A 26,228-nucleotide genomic window follows, 5' to 3' on the forward strand; every position below is an offset into this window, starting at 1 on the left:
ATTAATTATACTGACATCGTATTATGTATAATATATTAATATAGTAATTATTGAAATAAACTTTACTTTCTGCAATCATTTCGTTTGCTATATTGTATTTGTCTTTTGCATAATTGGGGAGTTTAAGAAACTCGCACACTAAAACAGAAATTATTATACTTTTTGTTGTACTACCTAAATTTCGTTTAACATGCAAATAATTAAATTATGATTTTAGTTATGCTTAATATTATTATATTTAATGTCATTTCATTAAATACTAATGAGCTAATAAGATAAACAAAACCATATTATATATTTGTATTGCCTTTTTAATAAATAATATACTTATGTACCATAGTATTTAACCCTGTGTTCATATGTTTTTTCCAACAGAGTGGGATAAACTGAAAAAAATACGTATAATTTCAGCAAGAAATAACAAATTCAAAAAAAAAATGTTATTGTTATGGTTCTAGGTTTGAGATTGTTCTCAAGTGTTAATTGATGCGATTTCCAACGAACAGCAGATCATTTTTATTAATATATTTAATAAGTTATTTCTTAAGTCTCAATATTATACCTGAAGTTTTAACTTCATTATGGATCTACGATGTGTAGGTATAACAAAATAAACTTTGCTACATAAAGCAATATTTTTTTAAATTGTTCATAGTTTTGTTTTTTAATCCAGTTGAATTGAAGAAAAAACAAAACACTAACACATGTGTTAATATTGTAGTTTTGATAATTAATTAAATTGACAATTCGTTTGAAATGATAAAAAAATATTTAATTTTTGATAATCTTAATAATAAGTAATATCTATATAGAATAATTTCACACAATAATAATATATGTATTGAATATTTGAATATAACAATAAATTATTACATAAAAGTATAGGTAATTAATACATTTATTCATAGGCGTGCGCAGACTTCTGAGTCAGGTGTAGCTAAATTTAATCTGACCCCCCTCCCTCTGTCATGGTGACCCAAGAAAAAAATTGTAGAAATTTCCAATACAAATTTCGAAGTGACCTTTTTGTTGGTGACTGGAAAATGTAAACAATCATTAAATCATTTTTCATTATTTCACACAATAAATTATACAATTCATCAATATTCATTTAAAATTTTAACATCTCGATGGGCAACTAGTATATTTTTAATTATGTAAATATCTATTATTTAGATTCATTTTGTTATACTTTCATAAGTACCAAGTACCCATTCACGTATAAAAAAAAGGCTCAGGTGTGGCTAAAGCCCAATCAGCCCTACTCGAGCGCACGCCTATGCTTTTATTTTAAAATAATAAAATGCATTTGATGGAAAAAAAACTTGCAGAGTTTAATATTATTTTTTCTTACATGTATATTATATCTCATAAAGATAGGTGGATTATACATATGTTGTATTTTATTTACAGAGTGAATCACTAACCATGTTCCACTTCTTTTGATCCATTATAATAGTATTTTATGTAAGGAGTGACATGTGGCGATATAGATGTATTTTTTTTTCAAATGAGAACCACCATTTTTTAACGTAAATTGTTTAGATGTTTTTTTATACATTAATGTACCTAAATGGCTACATGTTGCATCAAAGTTATATTCGTTAAGTTAGTTTATTGGTTAATGAGTCGATAAATTGCGTCTCGCAAAAAAAGATCATAGTTATATACTGTGTAAATTGCGGCCCTGATATTTCGATTTCTAGTCGGTTAGTTAATGTGCTTTTTGATACGTATATCACATTGAGAAGTCAAGGAACAAAAAGTAAAAAAATAACTCAGTTAGACTATGTGCGCGAATTGTCTTATAAATTTTTACCAATATTTTAATTCGAATTTTTAATACTACATTCTTTTTACTATACACATTTTTACATTTTAAATTTTAAATTTTTACAATTTTTAATAATGTAATTTTTACCTATAAACAAAACAGCAAAACCAATATTTTTAACTATACCAATATTAATACAATTATATTGCCAGTTATAAGTGAAAAATAGGAAAAAAAATATTGATTTCGTAACCTTTAGATGTAATTTACACAACAATAACAAATATTTAGGTGGGCAAATATATAAAAATATACGCAGGCCGCAATTTACATAAAAAATTTGAAATGGGACTCAATTTACAGCGATCCAAAAACATTTTATGTTACTTAAATGATTTTTAAAATTTTAGTAATCAATAATAATCTTTTATTGTTTTATAATTTGTAAAACCTATTCGAGTATATTAAATACAAAACTGAATATTACATTTTTAAAAATCATTTTTTGTAAAACTATTTTAATGACTATAATCTTTAATTCACTGGTGCACATAGACGTATTAAAAATAATCGCCTTAAAATACTCCTCAATATGGTATAAACAATGTAAGTAATTTTAAGTATAGTCTCTAAGTATATTATGTAAGTCTAAAAATCAGAATTTGAATAAATACATTATTAAAGGATAATGGAAAAGGAGAGTTTAGGTGCTTAACGAATTACTGAATATAGTGGTAATTGAAAATTAAATACAAAATTAGATATGGTATGTCTTACTTCCTTTTAAAAACTTAAATATGTCCTGCGGAATGGGGTCTACGCCTAAGAACAAAAATATAATATTTTTTATAATTAATTATTTCGAATAACTCGATTAATTTATAAATTTAAAATAAGCATTAAATCGTATTCCGATATAAAAAGCAAGTCAAAAAAAATACACGTTTTGAATTTAACTGAACTGGTATAGATAGTCTTAGATTAACACGAGTCTATAGTAGGTAGGTACTGGTAGGTATTTATTACATTATTATTGAGTCTAGATATATTTACCATAAAGAGATAATTTTTGACTGTGTTGTTTATAGGTTTCATTTACTAGTGGATAGTTCACTGAAAATATTATAAACGTAACTTTATTGTTTTTGTATTAACCAATCAAATTAAAATTATAATTCTGTAAATAACTTATAAGTCCATAATCCGAATTCTATATTTAGTTGATGTAGAAAACTACTTATTGAAACTAGTTATAGTTTGTACAGTTTTACAGAAGTAAATTATAGTAAATAGTTTACTTAATTTATTTTAAATATAAGATATTATAGAATAATATAATGTGCTAGTTAAAAACTCCTAAATCCAGACTATAATGTACAAAAAATAACAAATAAGATTTATAATTATAGTAATAAAAATGATCAATAATCATCATGTAGTTACAAATATATAGGTAAATAGATTTGTTTGGTATTTTTTTGTGTAAGAATAAAGTAAGTATTTTTTATATTTATAAATTGATTTTTGCTGCAATATATTGAAAATTTTTAACATAATAAGTAAATATATATTAGTAATATGCATACATTTTACAATTTGATTAATGTTAAATGTAGTTTTGTTTTATTTAAAAGCAAAATAATATATTTTTTTCATAAAAAAAAGTTGATGGTTGTGATGTAACAACCAGGTATAATTTATGATTAATTTTTGGTTAATTTCATTATTTTATAAAAACGTACACATACACAGACGAATAAATAATATTTATACATATTGATAAATAACGTACTTTGTCTAGTTACATTATAGTCTTCTTCACTTAGTATTTTATTGATCTCTAAAAATATTATACGATATATATTAAATATAATTGGTAAATTAATTTAAAAAAAAGTTATTTGGTATATAAATATGACAATCTATACACAAAATTTAGATCAACAATGATTGGATCATTTTAGATTTTCAAACATTTTTTTGATAAATATAGATTAAAATTAAGATTTAAAATAATATTAACCTTATAAATAGTAAGTATAATATGTGAAATATTTAATAATACAGTAAAACCTCTAGATATCGGAAACTCTTGGTCACGGAAATTTTGTCCACTATTTGGAGTTGTCCCTATTTAGTGTGAGGTAGGGAGAAGAAATGAATGAAAAAAAGTACAATATTAAATAAAAATTATTCATATAATATATTTGTAATATTTGTAGGTATATGTATATATTAATATTTAAAATTATATAATAAAATGATATGTATAATGTATATACATTTTATTTAAATTATAAAAAAGTAAATAAAATTAAATCTAATATTTAAGAAAAAATAGGGTGGTCAAGTGGGTAACGCTCTGCTGTATAGTAGGTACACCTCGGACATAGTGTAGATCACTATAATGGATGTATTAAATTTGAATCAAATAATAGGTATCATTGTTACGAAAAACGATTATGAACAAAGGTGATTTGTCAACTAAAATATTTGTTTTCCATTGGGTGGGGAAAAAGGTAGTTTATGCTTTAATGACCTGAACACTCTAAAATTAAACCTTGTACAGAATATAGCAATTTAAACAACTGGTGAATATTTCGAATTTCTACGACTAGAAATTTTTAACTGTAACAAAAATTTAAAATTATTTGATAGTAAATCGTTATTTTACGAGTCTATTTTCGATTTCGCAAAAATTTTAACTAAGGATAATTTTTTTTTAATTGGCCAACATTTAAGTTATTTCATAATTATTGTTAGCCAAACTTATGGAAAATCTAGTATTAAATTTTCAACTCTTAGCTACTTACACAACATCTTATATATAAAAATGAATCGCAAAATGTGTTGGTAAGCGCATAACTCAACAACCCCTGGACCGATTTGGCTGAATTTTTTTTTTCAACTGTTCGGAATTGCCAGGAGAAGGTTCTTACGGACGAAAAATTTGAAAAAGTTATCAGGTTTGAGAAATATGACGAGATGGTGATGAAATTACAGAGGCGCCATCTGTCCAGCAAATAGTAAACTAAATTATTTTTGGTAGTCAATGGCAACCATTTAAATAAAATAAATAATTTATTTAAAATGTTATAGCAAGGTTGTTTTTAATAATGCAAGCAAATAGACATATAAACTAAAATCGTTGTCATAGTAAAAAAGAAATTAAAAATATATATATATAAAAATGGAGACAAAAATGTATAAGACAATGTATAACTGTCACTGCAGTTCAGCAAGAAAATAAACTATATTAATGTCGCTATTGATTATGATTGATAATAGTTACAGATCTGTTGTTATATTTTGTTAAAACCATATCAACAAAAAAAAGAATTAGCGAAATAAGTCAATGTCCACAGTAAATTTCAAATTCACAGCAATAGACTAACATAACAAGTTATACTAAGTTTTATTGTTTTACCAACAGGCAACAATACAAAAACCACGAGATAGCACATTATTGTATTTTACCCACTGTAGTAAAAAAAAAAAAAATGATATAACTTTGAAACTTAAGTGTTAGAAATTATAAACTTCTTATACACATTTCGCGGGGTCCGCAATCCACCACGTGTGGATTGCCTACATGGTAATATACTGCTCTCATAATCATAAGAGAGTCTCACGGCAACGGTAAGCAGAATGACTATAATATTATGACTTGAGTAACTCACTGACTGATAAACGTAGAGCCTGAACAATGATAGATTGATGCTTACAATTTACACTATACATTCGTAAAATCGTATCACAAATTTAGTGTGTAATAAGAAAGCATTTTACAAAATTCGCATATTAAAGTGATGCTTTCACAAGATTTTTGAGAATCAAAACAGTCAATGAAAATGTCTTAGTTTTGAACACCGTTAAACCGAATAGTAAATAACAAATTAATCAAAATTCGAATCATATTATATAGAATTTGCATTTTTAACGGGCAACAAAGTGCACGGGGTCAGCTAGTTTTTTATAAATTTACAAAAAACTACAAAATAATTAATATTCATGATTTTAATGAATTTTTGTCAATATTTGAACTTCAAACGCTAACAAAAAATCTGCCCATGTTTTCTTATAATTTTTGAATCACTGAATTTTGTATTTAATTATTGTTTTAGTCAAAAAAAAAAAAAAACAAAAACAAAAACAAAATATTTCAATTGCTTATAAATAGCTTTAAAATAAGTGAAATATTTTGAAAATTAAATTATCTAAATTTAAAAATAAATACCAATCTAAATAACTGGTAAAAATTTCAAGACATACTTTTTTAATAATAACAAATATTTAAATACGTTTGAGGAAAAATCATTTTAGTTACGCAATTCCGTAAAAATTTAAAATTTAGACGTTCATTACATTTTTTCTTTTAATGACGCTCCAATTTTTTTTCTATAGCTATTTGAAGGAAAATTTATGGAAAACTTTGTATTGAATTTTTTGACTCAAGATATAAATACTAACAATTTTATGAATTTTTAGACGGTCACTATAAAAATAATCAAAATTTAGCAGTAAAAATGTCTGTTATTTAGAGTGTACTTTATTTAGAGGTTACACATAGATAATTAGTAAAAATGTCCTCGTTCCCAAAAAATCATCTGTTATTTATATCCATTAAGGGAGGTTTTATTGTAAATGTTTTTCAATAATAGCTTGAATGAGTTTTTAATTATCTTTGATGAGTGATGACATTAAAAATATCATACTTTCTTTTTCCATCCTCTTCTTATAAGCTGAATAAGAAAAATCAAATTGTCTTGGAAAACCTAAAAAAAAATATATTTTCATTTTTAGTTCTAAAACATTTTATTATATTTATTATTATTATTTTTTATTTAGATTTCAACTTAAAGTAAACTTATGACATATAATAATAATTACTCTATACTTATTTATTAATTTAGAAATTAAATATTATAATAATATTTGGTGTATTATAGGTTGTAGATTACATATTATACATATTATATTGGTTATATATAATAATATGTGATGATGAAAGAAGCTGTAAATTGTTTCTGGTTACTTTTGCATATAAAATATAGTAATCCGTTTTCGACTTATGAACGTTTGAATATTCGTTAAATTTTCTGCTACAGGGCAATTTATCAAACCCAAAAGTAAAAACCAGAAGACAAAACAGAATTTTATATCGATATAACGATACCCATAATGGTCATAATCGGTAATAATTATAATAAGTTAATGGTCATACTAATCGGACCTTCCTATCCTATCACTACCAAACCCCGAACACTGTCTAATCAGATTTATTCTATACCCTAATTATTGTCAAGTGAACTTCAAGCCTGCAACAATATCAGTTATAAAGTATAAAAATAACATTTTATAACATAATCAATATGATGTTATTATGATACGAAAATACGAAATATGGTCGTAATTCGTATTTATCACAATTTATTAATTCTATGTATTATAAAATTCATTATACATAAAAAATCCCATGGCAGCGAAGAAAACAACCAGTGAGATCTTGTCCTGGGTCAACCCGTTTAGACGTTATTTTATTATATTTTGATATTAATTAACATTTTATAATAAAAGGAAAATTTCCACAGCTAAGTTTATCGCTGCCATAATTCTGAAAGTTAGTATATTTAATCAATGGTTATACTATATACCTATGTACCTATGCCTCAGATTTATAAATGAGCATTTCGAAGCTAAATTTTTAAATTTTCATTTTAAAGAGTAGGTAACAGAGGGATTTGTTAAACATATTCAGATAATGGTTATTCCTGTTGAATGTTAATAACTTATTTTTTTATAATACTTCAAAAAATTATTACTGTATTTAAGTTTTAAATTTGTTAAAATTATAAGTGAAAGTAATTAGTGTAAAACCTATATTGAGCAAGACTTACTGAGTTTGTACTCTGTGAATTCATCTCTAGACAGTTTAAGTTTATCTGAATAAAATTAATATATTATTATTTAATTACTGTATTGCAAACTTGTTAAATTTTTTATTGTTATTAAGTATTTTATTCACGCTCGGAGAAATGCATAAATTACAATATCATTAAAATGTACTATTATAATGTATTAAAAATTATAAAATTAAGCGTGTAATTTATTAATTTGAATTAAGCTATAGGTACCGTGCAATTATTAAATCTTTAATAACAAACTAAGATATTAGATCTAGAGGTATTTGTTTAGCTATAATAATAATAAGTTTAAATTATCCATGATAGATTAATATTTGTCAGTTAACTTATTAAGTTAGCTTAATATATTATGTAGATGTTTTGGACTTTTATAAACTAATTATTATAGTTATAATATCCATCGTATTGATTAGAATAAAATAATTTTAACAATGTTTCTATAAGAGCCACAATTGATAGATTATTAATTGTAAAATATCTGATTTTTTAATTATATAAGTATAAATAATATATTTAAACGTATATAATATATATATATATTTTAATTGTTTTCTCAAAATAATAATATTTTGATAAAAATAAATATAAATTATAATTAAATAACTATCCCTTATATTTACGCTTACTTATAATATCTCGATAGTCTGTAGTCGTGTTGTCATATTTTATTTCTTTAGTGTTAAAATAAGTAAAATAAATACAAATTAAAGGTAATTATTTTTACATTCATTCACTAACTAATGACAAATAAAAAAATATATAAATCTATTAAAAGTCAGCCAATAAGATTTGATCTAAGATTTTATTTTTTGTCAGGCGTTTATACAAATGCTAATATTATATGGTTCTAATTTCTAATCATAATATTATGATATAGGTAATTTAAATTTTCCTATAAAGTATATAGTTATTATTTATTATTTATTTTTACAGCTTAATATGTTTAAGCTTTCTGTCTAAGTCTACAAATTTGTTTTATAATATGTAGTTAACTTGTATTACTTACATATAAAAGGATTTTAATACATTATAATTTATTTTAATATTTAAAATATATGCATTACGGTGACGTAAGTTACGATTTGATGTACATAGTGGGTAGGAAATGGTAGGGTATATGCTAACGCTTTTATTTTAGTTGATTGTTTATTGATTAATCATTTGTTTTTATATCAGTAGAATCGTGAACTTTTTTAATTAAAAAATGCATGAAAGTTCTAAATTTTAAATTAATAGTATAAACAAATTAAATTTTTAATAGGTATATATATATATATATATTTTAAATCAACTTGAAGTTACGTGGGATAAATAATAAATAAAATTAACATAATATAAACACGAAGAAAGTGAGCATGTTTTTATATGGGTAAGTTTAATTTCACGCTATAATGATATTGAATTACAATTATGTTATTTAACTATTATAATAATATAAAAATTATATAAATTGTTCAAGGAACATATAACACATTTATGTACTGTATTTTATATATCTTATAGTTATAATGTTTATCAGGATTAAATCATTTGTTACTTCATTTGTCTAGACTTTTTTCAATTTTAAAACGTTTTTGTTTGCTTAATAGTTTTCCCAAGTTACTTTTATTTCATATACATTATACATATGTATAAATTTATTGGATATCAGCTTAAATAAAATATATTAAGTAACATACCTATGTCCAAGATATAATTGTCGTACGTAATTTGATGTATTCGTGGATAAACTAAAACAAATTAAATTACAACATAATAATATTATTATTATTATTTCAAGAACTCGACAAATTTTCAGCTGTCGTATTACCTATTTGTTGAAAACAATGCCAATTTATTTTCAATAAATGTCAATCTAACACATGTTTGTAAAATAAGCAATAATACTCACATATCTTTAATTTCTCGAAATTATTCATATAATTCGGTATCACACCTAAATTACAATAATATGTATGATAATATATATTTTAGAATTATTTACATTTAAAAATAAACATATGTAATGAAAAGCGCGATACACAATTATAGCTAAATATACTTAGCTCTACTTATCTAAAGTAGTGACTAATGAGCCTTTACATGGTATTATATTAATATGAATTTAATTTAGGTTAATAAAACTAATGATCGTACTGCATATCGAGTGAAAAATATTGAAAAACTTGATAAATTTAAGTTTTGAAAATACTACCTTTTTTTTATATGTATTTAATTAAAAGCATATTTTGAATTCATTAAAATGATATTACCTATTATTTCTTAAATTATTTTTTATGGTAATTATAATAGACTGAATTAAAAAAGTAATATAAACAACTATATTGTTTAAAAAATACTGTGTTCTAAAACTAGCTAATGTTTACTATTTTAACTAATGTAAGTGTTATATCGTAACAAGGTTCACCCGACCACGTTACACACGCACTTCCATTGCTGCTTAAACATTTATTGCGTTTTAGAAATTATTAAAATTAATCGAGATTCGAGACCATGATTTAATTGTATAGCAATACATTTTACAAAGAACATGATGTAAATGAGGATATTATATTGCGTTGTACCTATCACGGTTGTCTTTTAAAATTACATAAATCTTAATGGTAGTTCCACAATTATTTAATTTGAGTTAAAATGAAGGTAAATAACTATATTAATCACGAAATATACGTAGAAATTTTATTTGATATTTAGTAAATAGAAATGAAGTTGACTACAGTATTTATAGATCATTAAAAAATATTAGGTAAAAAATTGTCAATTCTCCAGAAGAAATAAAACATTCAATAAATAGCAACATAAATCAAATAGGAGCAAATATATATCTTCAACATCGATAAAACTATCCAATTTTGCCAAAATATCTGAATGATACACATGATAATATTATTAATATGTGAGTTAAAAAATTCACAAATTAAAAAAAAAATAAATATTGTTGAAAATTTGCATAATACCTACTTCTATCTACTTATTTCTATGTACAAAATTTAACATTATAATATTTTAAACTATAACGTTGATTATGAAACATTGTACATCACAAAGGTGGATCGAGTATGTATTTACGGTCGGAGCACTTTATAGGAAAAATTATATAATATATTTTGATATAGCTCCCCCACCAAAAAATTGTTTAATATTATTTTTTTTCCAACGGGGGTGTCACTTGCCCCCAGTGCCTTCCCTCTGGATCTGCCCATGGTATATCACTGATATGATGTATCATTGTATCGATTATATGTAATACTGGAGATTACAACAGAGTTGTAGTGTAAAATTAGATAAAATACTTAGTTATTACAATAGAATTGACCATTTATCGTTATAAAATATAAGTATATTTTTATTTATTTTTTTAGCATCATCTTTGTTTAGTTTGAATATAAATTTTTTTTTAAGCCAATTGAATTACATAATGATAAATATTTCAATAATTTCTTACCCATTGGTTCAATTCTTTTATTAAATGAATAAAAAGTTTCATCTAGTTTTGGTAAACCTAAAAAAAATATTGTAATATTTCTAGTTAATAAACTTTATGAATCTTATGAAATTTAAATATAATAATGAAGTAGAAGCAAAAAGGGATCAAAATAGATCTTAAAAATTCTCCAAGTAACCTGAAAGCTTTTCCTACAATAGTTACCTAATCACAATGTTATATATTATATTCCTAACTCAAATTTTAACGATTTTTATATTATTTCCATTATACATAAATATAACACATACCTTTCTTAAATGCAAGGAAATCAGCTTCTTGCAGCAGATCTCCACCTAAAAAAATTTATTTCAATATTATTAAGAAGGATTACCTCAGTATTTTTTAAAATATTAAAAACTTAACCTTTAGTCTTAACCTTTAGTTCTCAATCAAAACATTCATCTAATTTCCATTGTGACTTTTTGAATACAATTTTAAAAGTAAAACATAGAAGGGATTTAACCACCACTAACTTCTTCAAATATTTTATTGGTTAATACCAAATGTTTTTTTTTTTTTTTTTAGTATTCACGGGACCCACATCATAATTTTATTATAAAAACATAGAAAACATAAACTTCCTTAAAAATATAGACGTATCATTAAATTTTGTTATCATAATTTACTATGTTTAAATTTGGTTACATATAAAAACAAACTACTTTGCGATATTATCTAGAATATAAAACTAAATCTTAAAGTAGATAAGACATCATCGAAATGATATTTTTATTTTAAATTTGAAAATCAGCAGGCAATCATATAAAATTACACACATACGATCTTTGTTATACCTATTTGATTCTTCAATTTTTGTCAATACTTTTTAAATAAATACTTATTATTTAATATTCTTATATAATAATAATAAAAAAAATATTTTTTTTGTTGTATTAATTACATAAAATTACATAAAATAGATTCTGTTTAATTACTTACGTCTTTCTTGATCCATTGAAGAATAATTATCGTGATCAATATAAAAATTTGGTGAAACTATAATTTAAGTATAAAAATATTTATATTAAGATATTGTGTATCGATGTCATGTACAGTCAATACCTACAATATTAATATTAATTTATAAATCTTAAAATATATTACAAATATTTGTTCATTAATTTTGCAATAACATGTCTCATGGACTCATAAATTTAAGTAATAATAAAATAATAATAATAATAATAATTAAAATTATTATAATAATTTAAGTAGATGGTTACACTGAGTATAACTTTAAAGTATTAAAAATTTAAAACATAATTGTAATGTAGGTTCCTACTCCAGTAGTAAAATAAATATTATTTTATTTTTAAATATAATTAGCTATACATTTAAAATTTAGCTTTATTTTAAATTAAAAAACAAATCTATAAAGGTTAAAAGTTAAAAGTTATAATTTTAAAAATATGAATTATTATAACAGCGGCTTAGGTAATTAACTTATCATAAAGATAATAATTATAAAATGACTATGAAAATATTGTATTACGAAATTTAAATCGTTTTGTCAACTGTATAGTGTATATTGTATATTATGATAATCATTGATAAATTATTTATCTTCGTTAATTTAAATAAAATAAAATCTTTAATCATTCTTGAAACATTAAAAAAAATAATGAATGAATAAATCATGTAATTAATAATTTATCTAAAAATAAACTTATGACCTATTTATTACCTACATAGTATGAAAAATTGTCATTTATTATGTATTATATATTTGTGTATATTTGTGAATACTGTATAACTATCAAAGTTATAATTATAGACTGTAGTACTTAAATGTTTGTTGTAATTACTTAAGTAGTTTTAACTTTAAAAAATAAAATTTATAATATTTTAGATCCCAATCGTTATATATTATAGGAAATGTCACAATCGGCTAGATAGTTTTTTTGTTTGTGTAATATAATATTAACTAAATTTGAAATAACACACTACGACTACCAAATCTAACAGTAATATTATCAGTTTTCTTAGTCGGGATCATTTATTGAAATATAATATTTCAAATATTAATACATGATATTAATTAATTATAGTATATTTGATGTATTTTAAATCATGACCAAGAGACTATAATATTATATTGTACAACATATTGATAAAAATGATTATAGGTAAGAACTAAGAGGTAAGTAGGTAACTGATAAAAGTCCACTGCACTCCATTTATACATTATTTTCAACTGTTGATAAAATTGTCGGGATATTGGTACGATCCACAGAATTTATAACAAAAGAAATAAAACCCCAGAATACTTGTACGCTTCAAAATTTAATTTTCAGGGGTCCTAAAATATTTTATAATATTTATATAGTTTTGATAAATCACCATCGTCAACAAGTTAAATTTAAATTTAAATAATAATGAGAGAAAATGGAGAAAATAATGGGCTCCCAGACTTTCCACAAACATAATCTTAAGTAGTAAAGTCACTCGTGGTTTCTCATCGATCGTCGGTAAAATAAAATTAAAAATAATCGTTCAAATTTTATTGTTTTTTTTTTTTTTCACAAAAGTTTGAAAACCTTGACTATTGTGGATCATACCAGTATGCCGCATCTATAAAGACCATTAGTTATTCATTTACCAATCGAAATAACAGACTCACTGGCTCTGACATATATTCAATATGTCTACTATGTTAATAGGTAACTTCTAAGCGACGTTTTATCGTTTACTAACAATAAAATAATCCTTGAATCACGATGAAGATAATAAAATATCACCTCGTTAAGACAAAAATAACATTTAAAATATTTATTATAAGTAAATTATTAAATAATCTTAAAACATTATTTTTAATATATTTATTGAAAAGAAAAGAAATTTTTAAAATAAATAAAGGAAGTAATTATTATAAATAAAGTTGAAACATAATAGATATTGTGTTTTTCTAATATTTTAGTTTACAAGACAATTTAAGTTTTCATTATAATATATATACCTCATTAAATCTATTTAAGTTAAATAAAAAAAAAAAAAATAATTACTTGATATGAATGTTTCGTACACCTCTTTTTTAAATTTCTTTAAATCGAAAACTATAAAAAACAAATTACATTTTTTATTGATGATTATTTATTTATCAATAATACTGAATAAAATTCTAAAATATTAATAATTAAAAATTAAATCTTTAATCTAATAAATGCATAATTATAAATACTTATATAGATGGAACATGATAAACAATATAATTTACTTAAACTATTAATTTTTATTTGAATAAAGGTCTACTTACATTCATGAATTTCGGGGCACAAATTAAACTTATTAATTTTTGTACATCCTAAAATTTCACATTTTAAACTTATTTTAGATTCTGAATAGAGTAATGAATGTATTGATTTTACAATGATGTGAGTGTGCGATTTTTTTTTTTTTTGGTTTTGTGTCTGTGTACACTGTACAGTATAACTTGTCGAAATAATCTTTAAATTAAAAACTTCAGAGGTTGTTTTAGGTGGAAAATTGAATATCTTTGGTGTAATATACCTAAAGGTAAAAAAGAGCGTGATCAATTGGGTACCACTTTACTGTACATTAGGTGTCGTACGGATCACTATTATATATATAGGAGTGTTAAGTTTGAATCCAATGATAGTTATCATTGTATACGAAAAACAATTCCGAACGGGGATGGTTTATCAACATTGGATGTATAAAAAAGTGGTTATGTTTCGAGTTTCTAGAACTAGTAATTTTTAACTATAGCAAAATCTAAAATTATTTAATAGTAACTCGTTATATTATGAGTAAATTTTTGGTTTTTGTAAAAATTTAAACTAAGGATATCATTTTTTTAATTGACCAACATTCAAGTTCTTTTATAATTATTGTAGGCCAAACTTATGGAGCATTTTGTATTAAATGTTCAACTCTTAGTTACTTACACGAAATTGTTTATACATTTTAACTACAAAATAATTTGTAAAATATATTCTTGATTTTGACGAATTTTATAATTTTTGAATCACAATAAAAATAGCGTATGAGGAACTTTGTATTCAATTTTCAAATACTTTGATTAAGCCAAAAAAATTGTATTGATATTTATAAAAAAATAACTAAACAAAAACGAATATTTAAAATGCCTATTTATAACATTAAAATAAGCGAAATATTCTGATAATTAAATCATGTAAAGAAAATACAAATTTAAATAACTCGTGAAATCTTCAAGTATCTTTGACTTATACTTTTTGAATAATAAATTAATAACAAATACTAAAAATTGTTTCGTAAAACAATTTCGTAAAATTTAAAAATTCAGACGTTCATAACCTTTTTTTCCTAAAATGACGCTTCTAGTTTTCTCTATAGCTATATGAAGGAAAACTAATGGAAAATTGTTTATTGCATTTTTTAACCTTAGATATAAATGAAAAAAATTTAAGAATTTTCAACCACAAAATTACTTGTAAATTTTCAAGATTTTGACCTATATCGTAAAAATTTGAACTTTAAAGTTTAAACGTTAATTTAAAAAAAATTGTGATGAATGATTTTTAATCTATTTTAACTACAATAAGAAAACCGCATAAGGAACCTTGCCTTATATTTTTAAGTTTTTTTAGGCACCCAACACTTTTTTATCGACACTTCATAAAAAAAAATTCTCAAAAAATACGAAAATTTCAGTTGTCTATAAATAACTCAAAAAAGTCAATATAATTTGAAAATTTATCTATATATAAATAACACTAGTATAAACATTTGGTGAAAATTTCAAGTATTTATAGAGATTAGTTTTTGAGATGAGTTACAACAATATAAAAAAATCACTAAAATCGCTTTTTCATTAACTACTGGAAATTATACCCTAAGCTAACAAATCATCTCCATTTAGAATCGTTTTTGTATACAACGATACCTATCATTTGATTCAAATTTAATACATCCATTACAGTGACCTACTATACAGCAAAGCGTTACTCACTTGACCACCTTAATTTTAAATTTGATACGAAAGAAAATCCTAATAGCTTAATACAATTAAATAATTTACGAAGTCTTCAAGTATGTTATAAAAATATTTATAAGATGAATTAAGTAATAGTTTGATTCTAAAAATATGAAAGCAGTTAGCATATTAAGTGCAAATCACTAAATTTTAGTTTAACTTAATTTTTTTATTAATAGGTATGTATTTTATACTTACTTTTGGAGATTTCCGAGCATATGTCTTGTATAGGTTTTACTAAAAACATACATTTTGGATTAATATTTATAACTTTTTACACTATACAAATATCTACACTAAATAGTAAAATCGGTCAATTAATATTTGATTTTAGTATTCAAAATAAAGATACGAAATTTTTAAGTTTTTATGTGATCTCATAAGCATTAAATATTAACTTTAGATTTATAATACGTAGTAGTCGAGTATATTAATGAGTAATGACAATGCCATAAACTTATAGAGTGATTAAATAATTTTATTGAACTTGCTCGTTTAAATTTTTAAAATTTTAATCAAAATTTAAATAAATGTATATTATATCATTATGTACTTAAGAGGATGGCATATCCGCATGTGTTTTCTTTGTCTTACAAATGTAAAACATGATATATTTTCGTTCAGTAGAACTAATTTTGTGTGTTTAGCTTAAATATTCAAGTAAAATGTTCCATCGTCAAATAATAAAACGGAGAAAATGTTTCAGGCATGTCATCCTCTGAAAGGCATAAAATTGGAAAAGATGCTTTGTAAATCACTCTGTATGTGTATCTGTCTTTTTTATTAGTAAACTTAAAAGTTATTATCACAGACTACTTATAAATCTATTTATTATAACTCTACGTATATTAAAAAAATTTAAAACGGACTGTAATCAAACTTATAGAAGACTTTTAATTAATTTACTATTTAGGTTAATAATATTCAAAATTTGACCTTTAAAACAGTGATTCCCAACCCGGGGTGAATTCCCCTCAGGGGGGAATTTAGTGTCTTCTTTGAGGGGGGTAATATAGTGATGATGGAATTACAAAAATAATTATGTTATTTTAAAATGTGCACAGTTGAAATTACTGTGTTAATTTTCAGATTATCGCACATCGAAAACAATTATATATTACGTATAATTATAGACCTTTTCGCATTTAATTTAATATCAATAGATACAAAGTTTAATTCACACGACTCATGGCTATTTGTTTGCCTCCGATAACGGATATTAGAATCCAGATAGAGCATGTATTGAAATGTTATTTCTAGACGCGACATAATGTAAAAAGTTTACACGTAACTACGTCAGTCAAGTCGCAATTTTAATACCATCGCTATGTATAATTTATATGAATATTTTTCAATAATTATTCAATAATTTTTTCTGAACTTAATGTTATTACTTCGTAAGTTGATTTATATTACATTTTTAAAATTATGAAAATAATAAAAGTAAATAGTTGTATACTTTATAATATTATACAGTTGTTTTGTGTGATTTATTTGTACGCCTCATAAAAAAAAATAATCGCCAAAACTCTAATTTTAAGAGGGGAATGAGATTTTAGTAAATGTATAAGGGGGGTGTAGAATGAAAAATTTTGGGAACCACTGACTTAAATGGTAAATATCTAAGGACGTTAAAAATTATTTTTACTATCAATATTTTGTTATTAACTCCATTAGTATGATATAATTGAAATCATTCAATTTATATAACATAATATAAAACATATTATATTATATCTATATAATAATTTATAACATTCAGCATAAACGTTGCTACTTGCTAATACACATGGCTAAACATATATTTATATATATTTAACCATGTTAATACAAAAGTCAAATTCTCTCACAACCTGCCCATTTCAAATATCATTAACACCGTTTTAGAACTATTTTCCTTATTATTAAGTTTCTAGTCATAATAAAATAATCAATATCATGTAGTAAAAAATTCTAACTGGTCGTAATTTTATTAATCTGCGTTGATCTGTTTAACACAGGCTTCGGCTTCGAAGAGGTTAGGTGGGAAGATGAAGAAATCGACGGAATCAACGAAGGCGGATAAGTCGGCGGAATCGGCGGAGTCGACGGCGAAATATCTATTAACAGTGGAATAACTGATGGCGGAATAGAAAACTCGATATCTGAAATAAGAAATAAATAACAAAAGTAATCATTATTACGAAGGTAAAGTAGAAATATTTTTAATATCATTTATATCCTTTATTTTTTCTTTTATAACAGTGTACAATATTATATTACTTATTTATAAGGCTAGGCTATAATTCTAATACACATCAAAATATGTACCTATTTACTACATCAATATATATATATATTATATGCGATGAAAAAATCATAATATGTAATTTAATTTAATTAATTTCATAAGTATAGGTAGAGATATTACAAAAAACAAATTATATTACTATTAATACGATACATAAGTTTCTTAAGAATGATACCTTGATTGCAATATATCATGTTTAAACATTCATTTTATTAATTTATTTTTATCAATTAGAGATGGTCTGTGTTTGATCGTTAAGCTAAAATACATTGACCAAACGATCTTTTTACATTTATCTATATTAAAACATAGTACCTAATATATTTTTTTATTGGTCGTAATAACCGAATACTTCTAAACATAACTGATTATTGCTCATAACATTTTAATCGGAGTTTTGGTATTATAACTTGTGAATTAATTAAGTAAAATTAATTGGTATTTACTTGCATGGAAAAAAAATAAAAGTAAGATAAGAAGTTTTATATTATAATATTATATATAATATATAAATTATTATTGTTTATTTAGCATAACTATATATTTAAATAACTTGTGATTGACGGTGTTTTAGGTAAACTTTATTGTTAAATTTGATATTATTTATAATAATCAATAGATTTTGGTATCTAATATTCGTTATTTTAGAATATTGGTATATCATGACTCAGTTACCTATTATCGTTTATTACAGTGATTTCCAAAAATACCGTACTATCGGCATTAACGCAGTTGATCTCAATATTGAATTTTAAACAGGTTTAATGAATATACCGATATAAAAATTTGAAAAACCTTCAACTAGAAACTACCATGTTATTTTATTACTATAGTAGATTCGAAAACCACTCATGATCTTAATAAAAATTGGACGTGATATTATGTTAGGTATTAGAATAATAATTGTTAAAAATATAAAATCGAAATTGTTTACCTAGTTGTCTTTATACTGTTGTTATTAATATATAGTAGGTATACCAACATAAATAGTTTCAATTGATATATATTTTTCTTACTTAAGCAATGATACTATTATTTAAATTTTTTGTTTATTCACATATTTTGAAAATGTTTTTTTGTCTATTAAAAACAATTTATAAAAATGAACATATCTGGTAAAATACCAGTATACCTTAAATTAATTAAATTAATATTTATCATTTATAAATAATGTTGCTTCTGATATAGCCTATAAAATAGAATCTAGTACCTATGATATTTCAAACAATGAGATCTTAGGTATTGATAATTTTTATGAGTGTTAAAACTGATTTGCGTGATATTCTCTACTCAATTTTTTTAGTAGTGTTATGATACTATTTAAATGATTTTAACTACATTGATCTACTCACAAGACACATTCAATTCTTAATATGGCTCGGTCCTAAGGATACCTACTTATCAACAAGGGATTTTTTGTATTAAATTAGTATTCTAATTTTATGAGATAAATTTTTAAATAATTTATAATCTGGTAAAATAAAATTGTATACTTAATTTTTCTTCATTAATTTAAAATATTTTCAATATAATACCACTAATTCCAAGTGCTTTTCTAAATATCAGTATTTTAGTTAAGTTATTTAAAAAATAAATCATTAATACATTTGATTATCGCTAATATACACCCTTCTTTTGTCATTTGATTATTTTATTTAATGTTATTACTTATCATGTAAATCATATCGTTGTAATATGTCGATTTTAAGTAAGACATGTAAATATTTTTTTCAAAAGACCATGCATGTTTATAAATGAAATAAAAAAGCGGTCAAGTGGGTACCGTTCTGCTGTACATTAGGGGGTGGGGTTGACCTCGGACTAGGGGGGGTAGGTTAATTTTGAATGCAATGATAGGTATCATTGTATACGAAAAACGATTCTGAACGAAGATGATTTGTCAGCCTAGGATATAATTTCCAGTGGTTGGTGAAAAAGGTGGTTTATGTTTATGGCCTGAATACACCAAAATTTAAGTTTTTTTATAATTATTGTAAGCTAAACTTATGAAAAATCTTGTATTAAATTTTCTACTCTTAGCTACCTATACAAACATTTTTATGAATTATACCTACCTACAAAATAATTTGCAAATATTCATAATTTTGACGAATTTTCGTCAAAATTTGAACTTCAAATGCTAATAAAAAAAAATTGTGACTATGTATTCTTATAATTTTTTAATCACTATAAGAATAACATATGAGGAACTTTGTATAAAATTTTCAAGTATTTTGATAGGGCCAAAAAAATTTTATCGACCCTTCAAAGAAAATTTCAGTTGTCTATAAATAGCTCAAAAAAACTCAAAATATTTTGAAAATAAAATCAAGTAAATAAAATGCCAATCTAAATAACTGGTAAAATTTTCAAGTATCTACGACTTATACTTTTTGAATTATAACAAATATCAAAAATCGTTTGAGGCTAAACCGTTATTTAACGCGGTTTTGTAAAAATTTAAATTTCAAACACTCATAAACATTTTTTGTCTGAATCCGGTAGAGTTTTTTTTACAGATATTTGAAGAAAAATGTATGAAGAACCTTGTACCAAATTTTCAAAACTTAGTTATAAAAGAAAAAATTTTTATGATTTTTCAACTTCAAAATTACTTGCGAATTTTCGCGTTTTCGACAGATTTCGTAAAAATTTGAATTATAAACTCTTATAAAAAAAAATTGTGACTAACGATTTTTAATTTTTTTTAGCTAAAATAAAAAAAATTTATAAGGAAACTTGTATTAAATTTTCAAAACTTTTTGGTCATCCAAAAATTTTTTATCAACACTTTAAAAAAAATTTCTCAAAAAAATCGAAAATTTCAGTGGTCTATAAATAACTCAAAAAAAGTAAAAATGTTTTGAAAATTTAACTATATACAGATACCACTGACATAAACATTTGGTGAAAATGTCAAGTATTTTCAGTGATTAGTTTTTGAATTACAACCATAAAAAAAATCGATTTGATCAAAAACTGGGTTTGCGTAAAAATTGCCGTTTTTCCGTCATTTTTTTTTTGTTTTTCTCAATTTTTTTGAAAACTTTTGGAAAATGTTAACTTTTTACTTCTATAATGCACCAAGGATATTCACTTTTACATCGGAAACTACCTCCATAGTTTGAAATTGGAGCATTATTTCGACTAGTTACACAGACACAAAAAAAAAAAAAACACACATCATTGTAAAATCAATACATTCATCACTTCGTTCAGAATCTAAAATGGAAAAATTGTTTATGTTTGTGTAAGATTTCTTTTGTATTTCTATATCTATTGAAAAAAATCGCAAATTTACTTTATTATTTTTATGCATAATCGATTATAGTTATAGTATGACTTAACTATAGATGTGTATAGATTATTGATCGGAAAACTGTGGCTCTTTCATATACCGATCAATTTCTACCAATAATGATGACTTAAAAAAAAGGTTGTTGGAGGTAGGGACATGGTGGTTTTTAATAATTTTAAGTAAAATTTCGCTTCAAAAATGTAAGTACTGATGAAATTAGTTAGCGATGCGTGAAACGTACATGTTCAGCTACATTATACACGTCCAATTCTAAAGTGGTGAATGAAGAGGATATTTTAAACACTGAGTAGCTTCGACATAATCATAATTCGTGTAGTAATGCAGAAATAAATCGTAAAATAGTAAGTGTTTCAAGTAAACGAAAAGCTACTGAAAATCTTTACATACAGCCAAAAAAAATCATTTTAAAAGAGTTATCAGAAAATACAAATTTACTGATGGTTTTACTTCAAATGATTTTAATGTGATTAGAAAATCAGTTTACAGAAGTAGGCGTAAAGTGCTTCCTCTTATTCCAACTACTATAGCTGAAGCACATATGGTTCTAAATACACCAGAAACCACTTTTACTACAAAAAACGAACCATTTGTGTTGGTAAATGATGAAATAAAACACATAATCATTTTTTCTTGTAAAACTAACCTTACATTTTTATGTAATGTTGTGGAAACAATTTATATGGACGGCACGTTCCAATTTTGTGCCAAATTCTTTGAGCAAATGTTTTATATTCATGGTTTTAAAAATGGTCATTATATACCGTTAATATTTATTTTACTTCCGGATAAAAATTATGAAACATATGTGTATACCTTTAAATCAATAGTAAATAAATTCAAAGAATTAGGCCTAGTTTTTATACCAAAATTTGTTACTATTGATTTTGAAAAAGCTATTCATTTATTAGTCAATGAAGTTTGGTCTTCATCGAAAATAGTTGGTTGTCATTTTCACCTTACACAAGCTTGGTATAAGAAGTTCAAAAATATGGTTTAGGAACTGAATACCAAATTAATACGAGTATTGGTAATTGGACTCAACATAGTTTTGGCTTAATATTTTTAGAACCCTCTGAAGTATCCGATTGTTTTACTCAAGATTTAATGGCTGAATGTCCAACTGACGAAAAATTAGTTAAGTATTGCAATTATTTAGTAGAAAACTATATTTCTGAGAACAGTGTTTTTAGTCCAACATTGTGGGCATGTAATTCGGCGAGTATACAGCTCACAACAAATGCTTGTGAATTATTTCACTCGTATTTCAATAAAAACTTTTATTCTAACTCTCCGTCAATCATAAGCTGGTTAAATATTATACGCAATGATATTCAGACAAAAACGTTCATCAAAATTAATAGCGTTGAAATTCCCAAAAAAACAAAAGATAAAAAACGAAGTAAAGACAAGAATTTAACGAAAAACATATACTTCTATATAGATTTGGCAAAATTACTAGGTATGAGTTTGTAAAAAGCATGTGTAGAAATTTTAAAAAATAATAATTTTTGTTAGTATATTTTATAATAATATTATATGATGACTTTTAGTGAATTTTAGTAAAAAATAATATAGTGTTTTTTTTTGTATTATAACTGTAAAAATGTATAATTAAATAATATGATGTATTTTATATGCAATTTTCCTATACTTTATGATGACTCATAATGAATTTTAGTAAAAAATAATATAGTGTTTTTTTGTATTATAACTGTAACAATGTATAATTAAATAATATGATGTATTTTATGAAAAATTTTCCTATAACTTTTTTTAAAAATAGCTATAATTCTATAATAATAATAAGAGTTAAAAATGATATATATATTATATTATTTCAAAACCATTGCCAACTTAATTTGAAAACAACTAAAATTGCTTTGGTCGAAACGGGTATCTGGGCGAAACGGGAAAGGTCGATTTTGGGCAAAACGGGCTGCGCCCTTCACATCAATAAGTATTGACACTCATTGAAAATCATTGTTTTGTGAATTCTTGGAAAAATTGTTCTTTTTTTTATGAAAAGTTTACCAATCTCTACTCCGTAGAGCATAGGTTCTTAACCGGGGGTTCGTAAATGGTTACTCGGTGGTCCACGGAGTGGCTGTGAATTTTTTTAAATAATCCAAAAATAAATTTGTTTCGATAGCGTTTTTAAGATAAAAATAATAATGTCATGGGAGCATTCTGCAACTTGGAAAATAACAATGTTTTTTTATATAAAATGTATTATATATTTCGTTATAAGTAGTATTATGTATTAGATTTATCATTAAAAAATAATAAAAATAAAAATTTAATTTATTTATTTATATATATAGGTATATATATATATTGGTGGGTAGGTCTGTGATTATATTTTATACTTCAAAGGGGTCCATGGACCAGAAAAGGTTAAGAATCTATGCTGTAGAGCAATCGTGCTTTTCGTAAACTGGACATCTATAGTTGGAATATATTTCGATCGTACTTATCCTCTATTCGATTATGTACATTGTACAAATAACATTATCAATAAAGTTCATTGCTTAAATCTATTGAATTTTTATTGTTGGATATATTTAAATGAACTTAATGTATTCAATTGAACATTAATTGACTCGTTAATATAGTACCTATTATACATATTCAAACAAATTACGGTCCATATAATTTTCAATAAAACATATTATAATATTTTTACCGCATATTTTTGCATAATTGATATTTTGAGATAAATAGTTATATATTATTTTAACGATAAATGGTTGAACTTAGTAATTTAAAATAATATATTAGGTAGCGTATTGTAAGGCGTGTCTGGAATAATTTTATTTTTGGATTACATAATATTATCTAGACATCAATTTATTAAAATATTTGATATTAAAATTACTGGAGTTGTTGCTGTCCTTAGGTTTAGTTCTTAATTCAAAAGTAGAAAATAATTCTCCTGGATGTGGCAATCCTGTAAAAACAATAAAATATATTTTAACTAGCCATATCTAATGCTTGAAAACATACTTTACTTCAATTTAATAAAAGTATTATTGACATCAAAATATAATACAATGCTTTATAATTTTTAATTTATTTAAAATTTATCAAAGTAGGTACAAGGTGATGTGTCAGTAAATATAATATTCAAAGAATCGTATCCAAGGTATGATCAAAGACATTTTGAATTAATTATATTTAACTATACGTATGTTATTGATTTATCAGTGGTATTTAGTCATAAATCATCGGAGGTAAAACTTTTAAAAACTATGATATTATACAATATAAGCCAATAATTACTTAAATAATGTGTTATTTATAAACTTACAGTACACAAAATGCATTAAAAATTTTAATAATTCATATATTATGTACATAGACACAGCTATGGCTATTATACATTTATACGACAATCATTAATTGCTTTACTTCATCTTGGTAGTAATCAGGGAGGTGGTAAACTCTCCCAAATTTATGGTAAACTCTTCTGATTTTTAAAAATAGTAAACTCTTTTGGGTCAACATTATGGGTCATAATTGTTCAAAATTCAAAATCGCAATAAATTAAAAAAAAAAAAAAAACAAGTAAAAACAGTCATACAAATAATAAAGAAAAAACTATAATTTAAAAAATATTAGATTATAAAGTTTTTTAAAACTTGTGTTTCTACAATCAAAAAAAATTGAATTAAAAAATGTTTATTTTATCATACGTTTATTTTGTATATTAGATTTATTTATTTTATGAATTTTTATTTTTTAAGATTTTATTTATTTTTACTATAATATTATAGCTCAAAAGTTAAAGGCATACATTTATATTATTATTATATGATTAACTATTTTTAAATGAAACTTTAATGTTTATTAGATTTATTATATGATTTTTATTAAATTAAATTAACAGTACTGGTGTTCGCGCCAAACATAGTGCTTATCGCTTATGCGCGACGATGACACCGTCTTAATTGTTTTTTCCTCTCCATACTCCACTCCGTCTTCTACGTGTTCATTAAAAATTATCTCAATATTATTATACTATCTATATTATATTCATTCTCTTTGTGTTCCTATTATATTATTTAATTATTGGTCAGCTTAGCCGTTTGTACATTATCATATGTTATCTCTTATTAATTCATCATTATTATTATTTTTTTCGTACTCTGCGGCCAACGCCCTTTTTTTGTTATTATTATTATTGTTTTTTTTACGTACCTTTTATGTACGTTTTTCGTTTCTTGTTGTTTTGTTAGTCGCATTGAGCGCAATAACGTACTTTACAATTATTATTCTTCTTCCGTGATTTTTCACTCACGGACTGTCTTGACTGTGAAGACTTAAATAAACACCCTCATACCACGACCCACTTCGTAAGTTTCTTCACCATATCACCACCTCATCCATTCATTCACCATAGCCAGCGTCCTCCAAGTACTGGGCGACGCGACTTCACCACCACGGCAGTACCACCACTGAG

At 23.9% G+C, this 26,228-nt stretch overlaps 1 protein-coding gene across 1 annotated transcript in view; it reads right to left on the bottom strand.

Moving 5' to 3' along the window:
* The window catches only part of LOC114126694 (uncharacterized), an 86,580-nt gene that overhangs the window by 49,984 nt on the left and 10,368 nt on the right, over window positions 1-26,228 (bottom strand). The window contains exons 13-30 of the mRNA XM_027990695.2: window positions 24,645-24,716; window positions 18,119-18,304; window positions 16,359-16,397; window positions 14,439-14,486; window positions 14,188-14,238; window positions 12,125-12,181; window positions 11,434-11,478; window positions 11,144-11,200; window positions 9,590-9,634; window positions 9,378-9,428; window positions 8,325-8,369; window positions 7,672-7,716; window positions 6,490-6,549; window positions 3,567-3,614; window positions 2,828-2,887; window positions 2,552-2,596; window positions 336-386; window positions 67-138 (exon numbers count right to left, since the gene is read on the bottom strand). Of these exons, the coding sequence (XP_027846496.2) occupies window positions 67-138; window positions 336-386; window positions 2,552-2,596; window positions 2,828-2,887; window positions 3,567-3,614; window positions 6,490-6,549; window positions 7,672-7,716; window positions 8,325-8,369; window positions 9,378-9,428; window positions 9,590-9,634; window positions 11,144-11,200; window positions 11,434-11,478; window positions 12,125-12,181; window positions 14,188-14,238; window positions 14,439-14,486; window positions 16,359-16,397; window positions 18,119-18,304; window positions 24,645-24,716 (1,077 nt within the window). The remainder of the gene's footprint in view (window positions 1-66; window positions 139-335; window positions 387-2,551; window positions 2,597-2,827; window positions 2,888-3,566; window positions 3,615-6,489; window positions 6,550-7,671; window positions 7,717-8,324; window positions 8,370-9,377; window positions 9,429-9,589; window positions 9,635-11,143; window positions 11,201-11,433; window positions 11,479-12,124; window positions 12,182-14,187; window positions 14,239-14,438; window positions 14,487-16,358; window positions 16,398-18,118; window positions 18,305-24,644; window positions 24,717-26,228) is intronic.

Source organism: Aphis gossypii, chromosome 2 (genome assembly GCF_020184175.1).
Source record: "Aphis gossypii isolate Hap1 chromosome 2, ASM2018417v2, whole genome shotgun sequence".
In the NCBI taxonomy this organism is placed as follows: domain Eukaryota; kingdom Metazoa; phylum Arthropoda; class Insecta; order Hemiptera; family Aphididae; genus Aphis; species Aphis gossypii.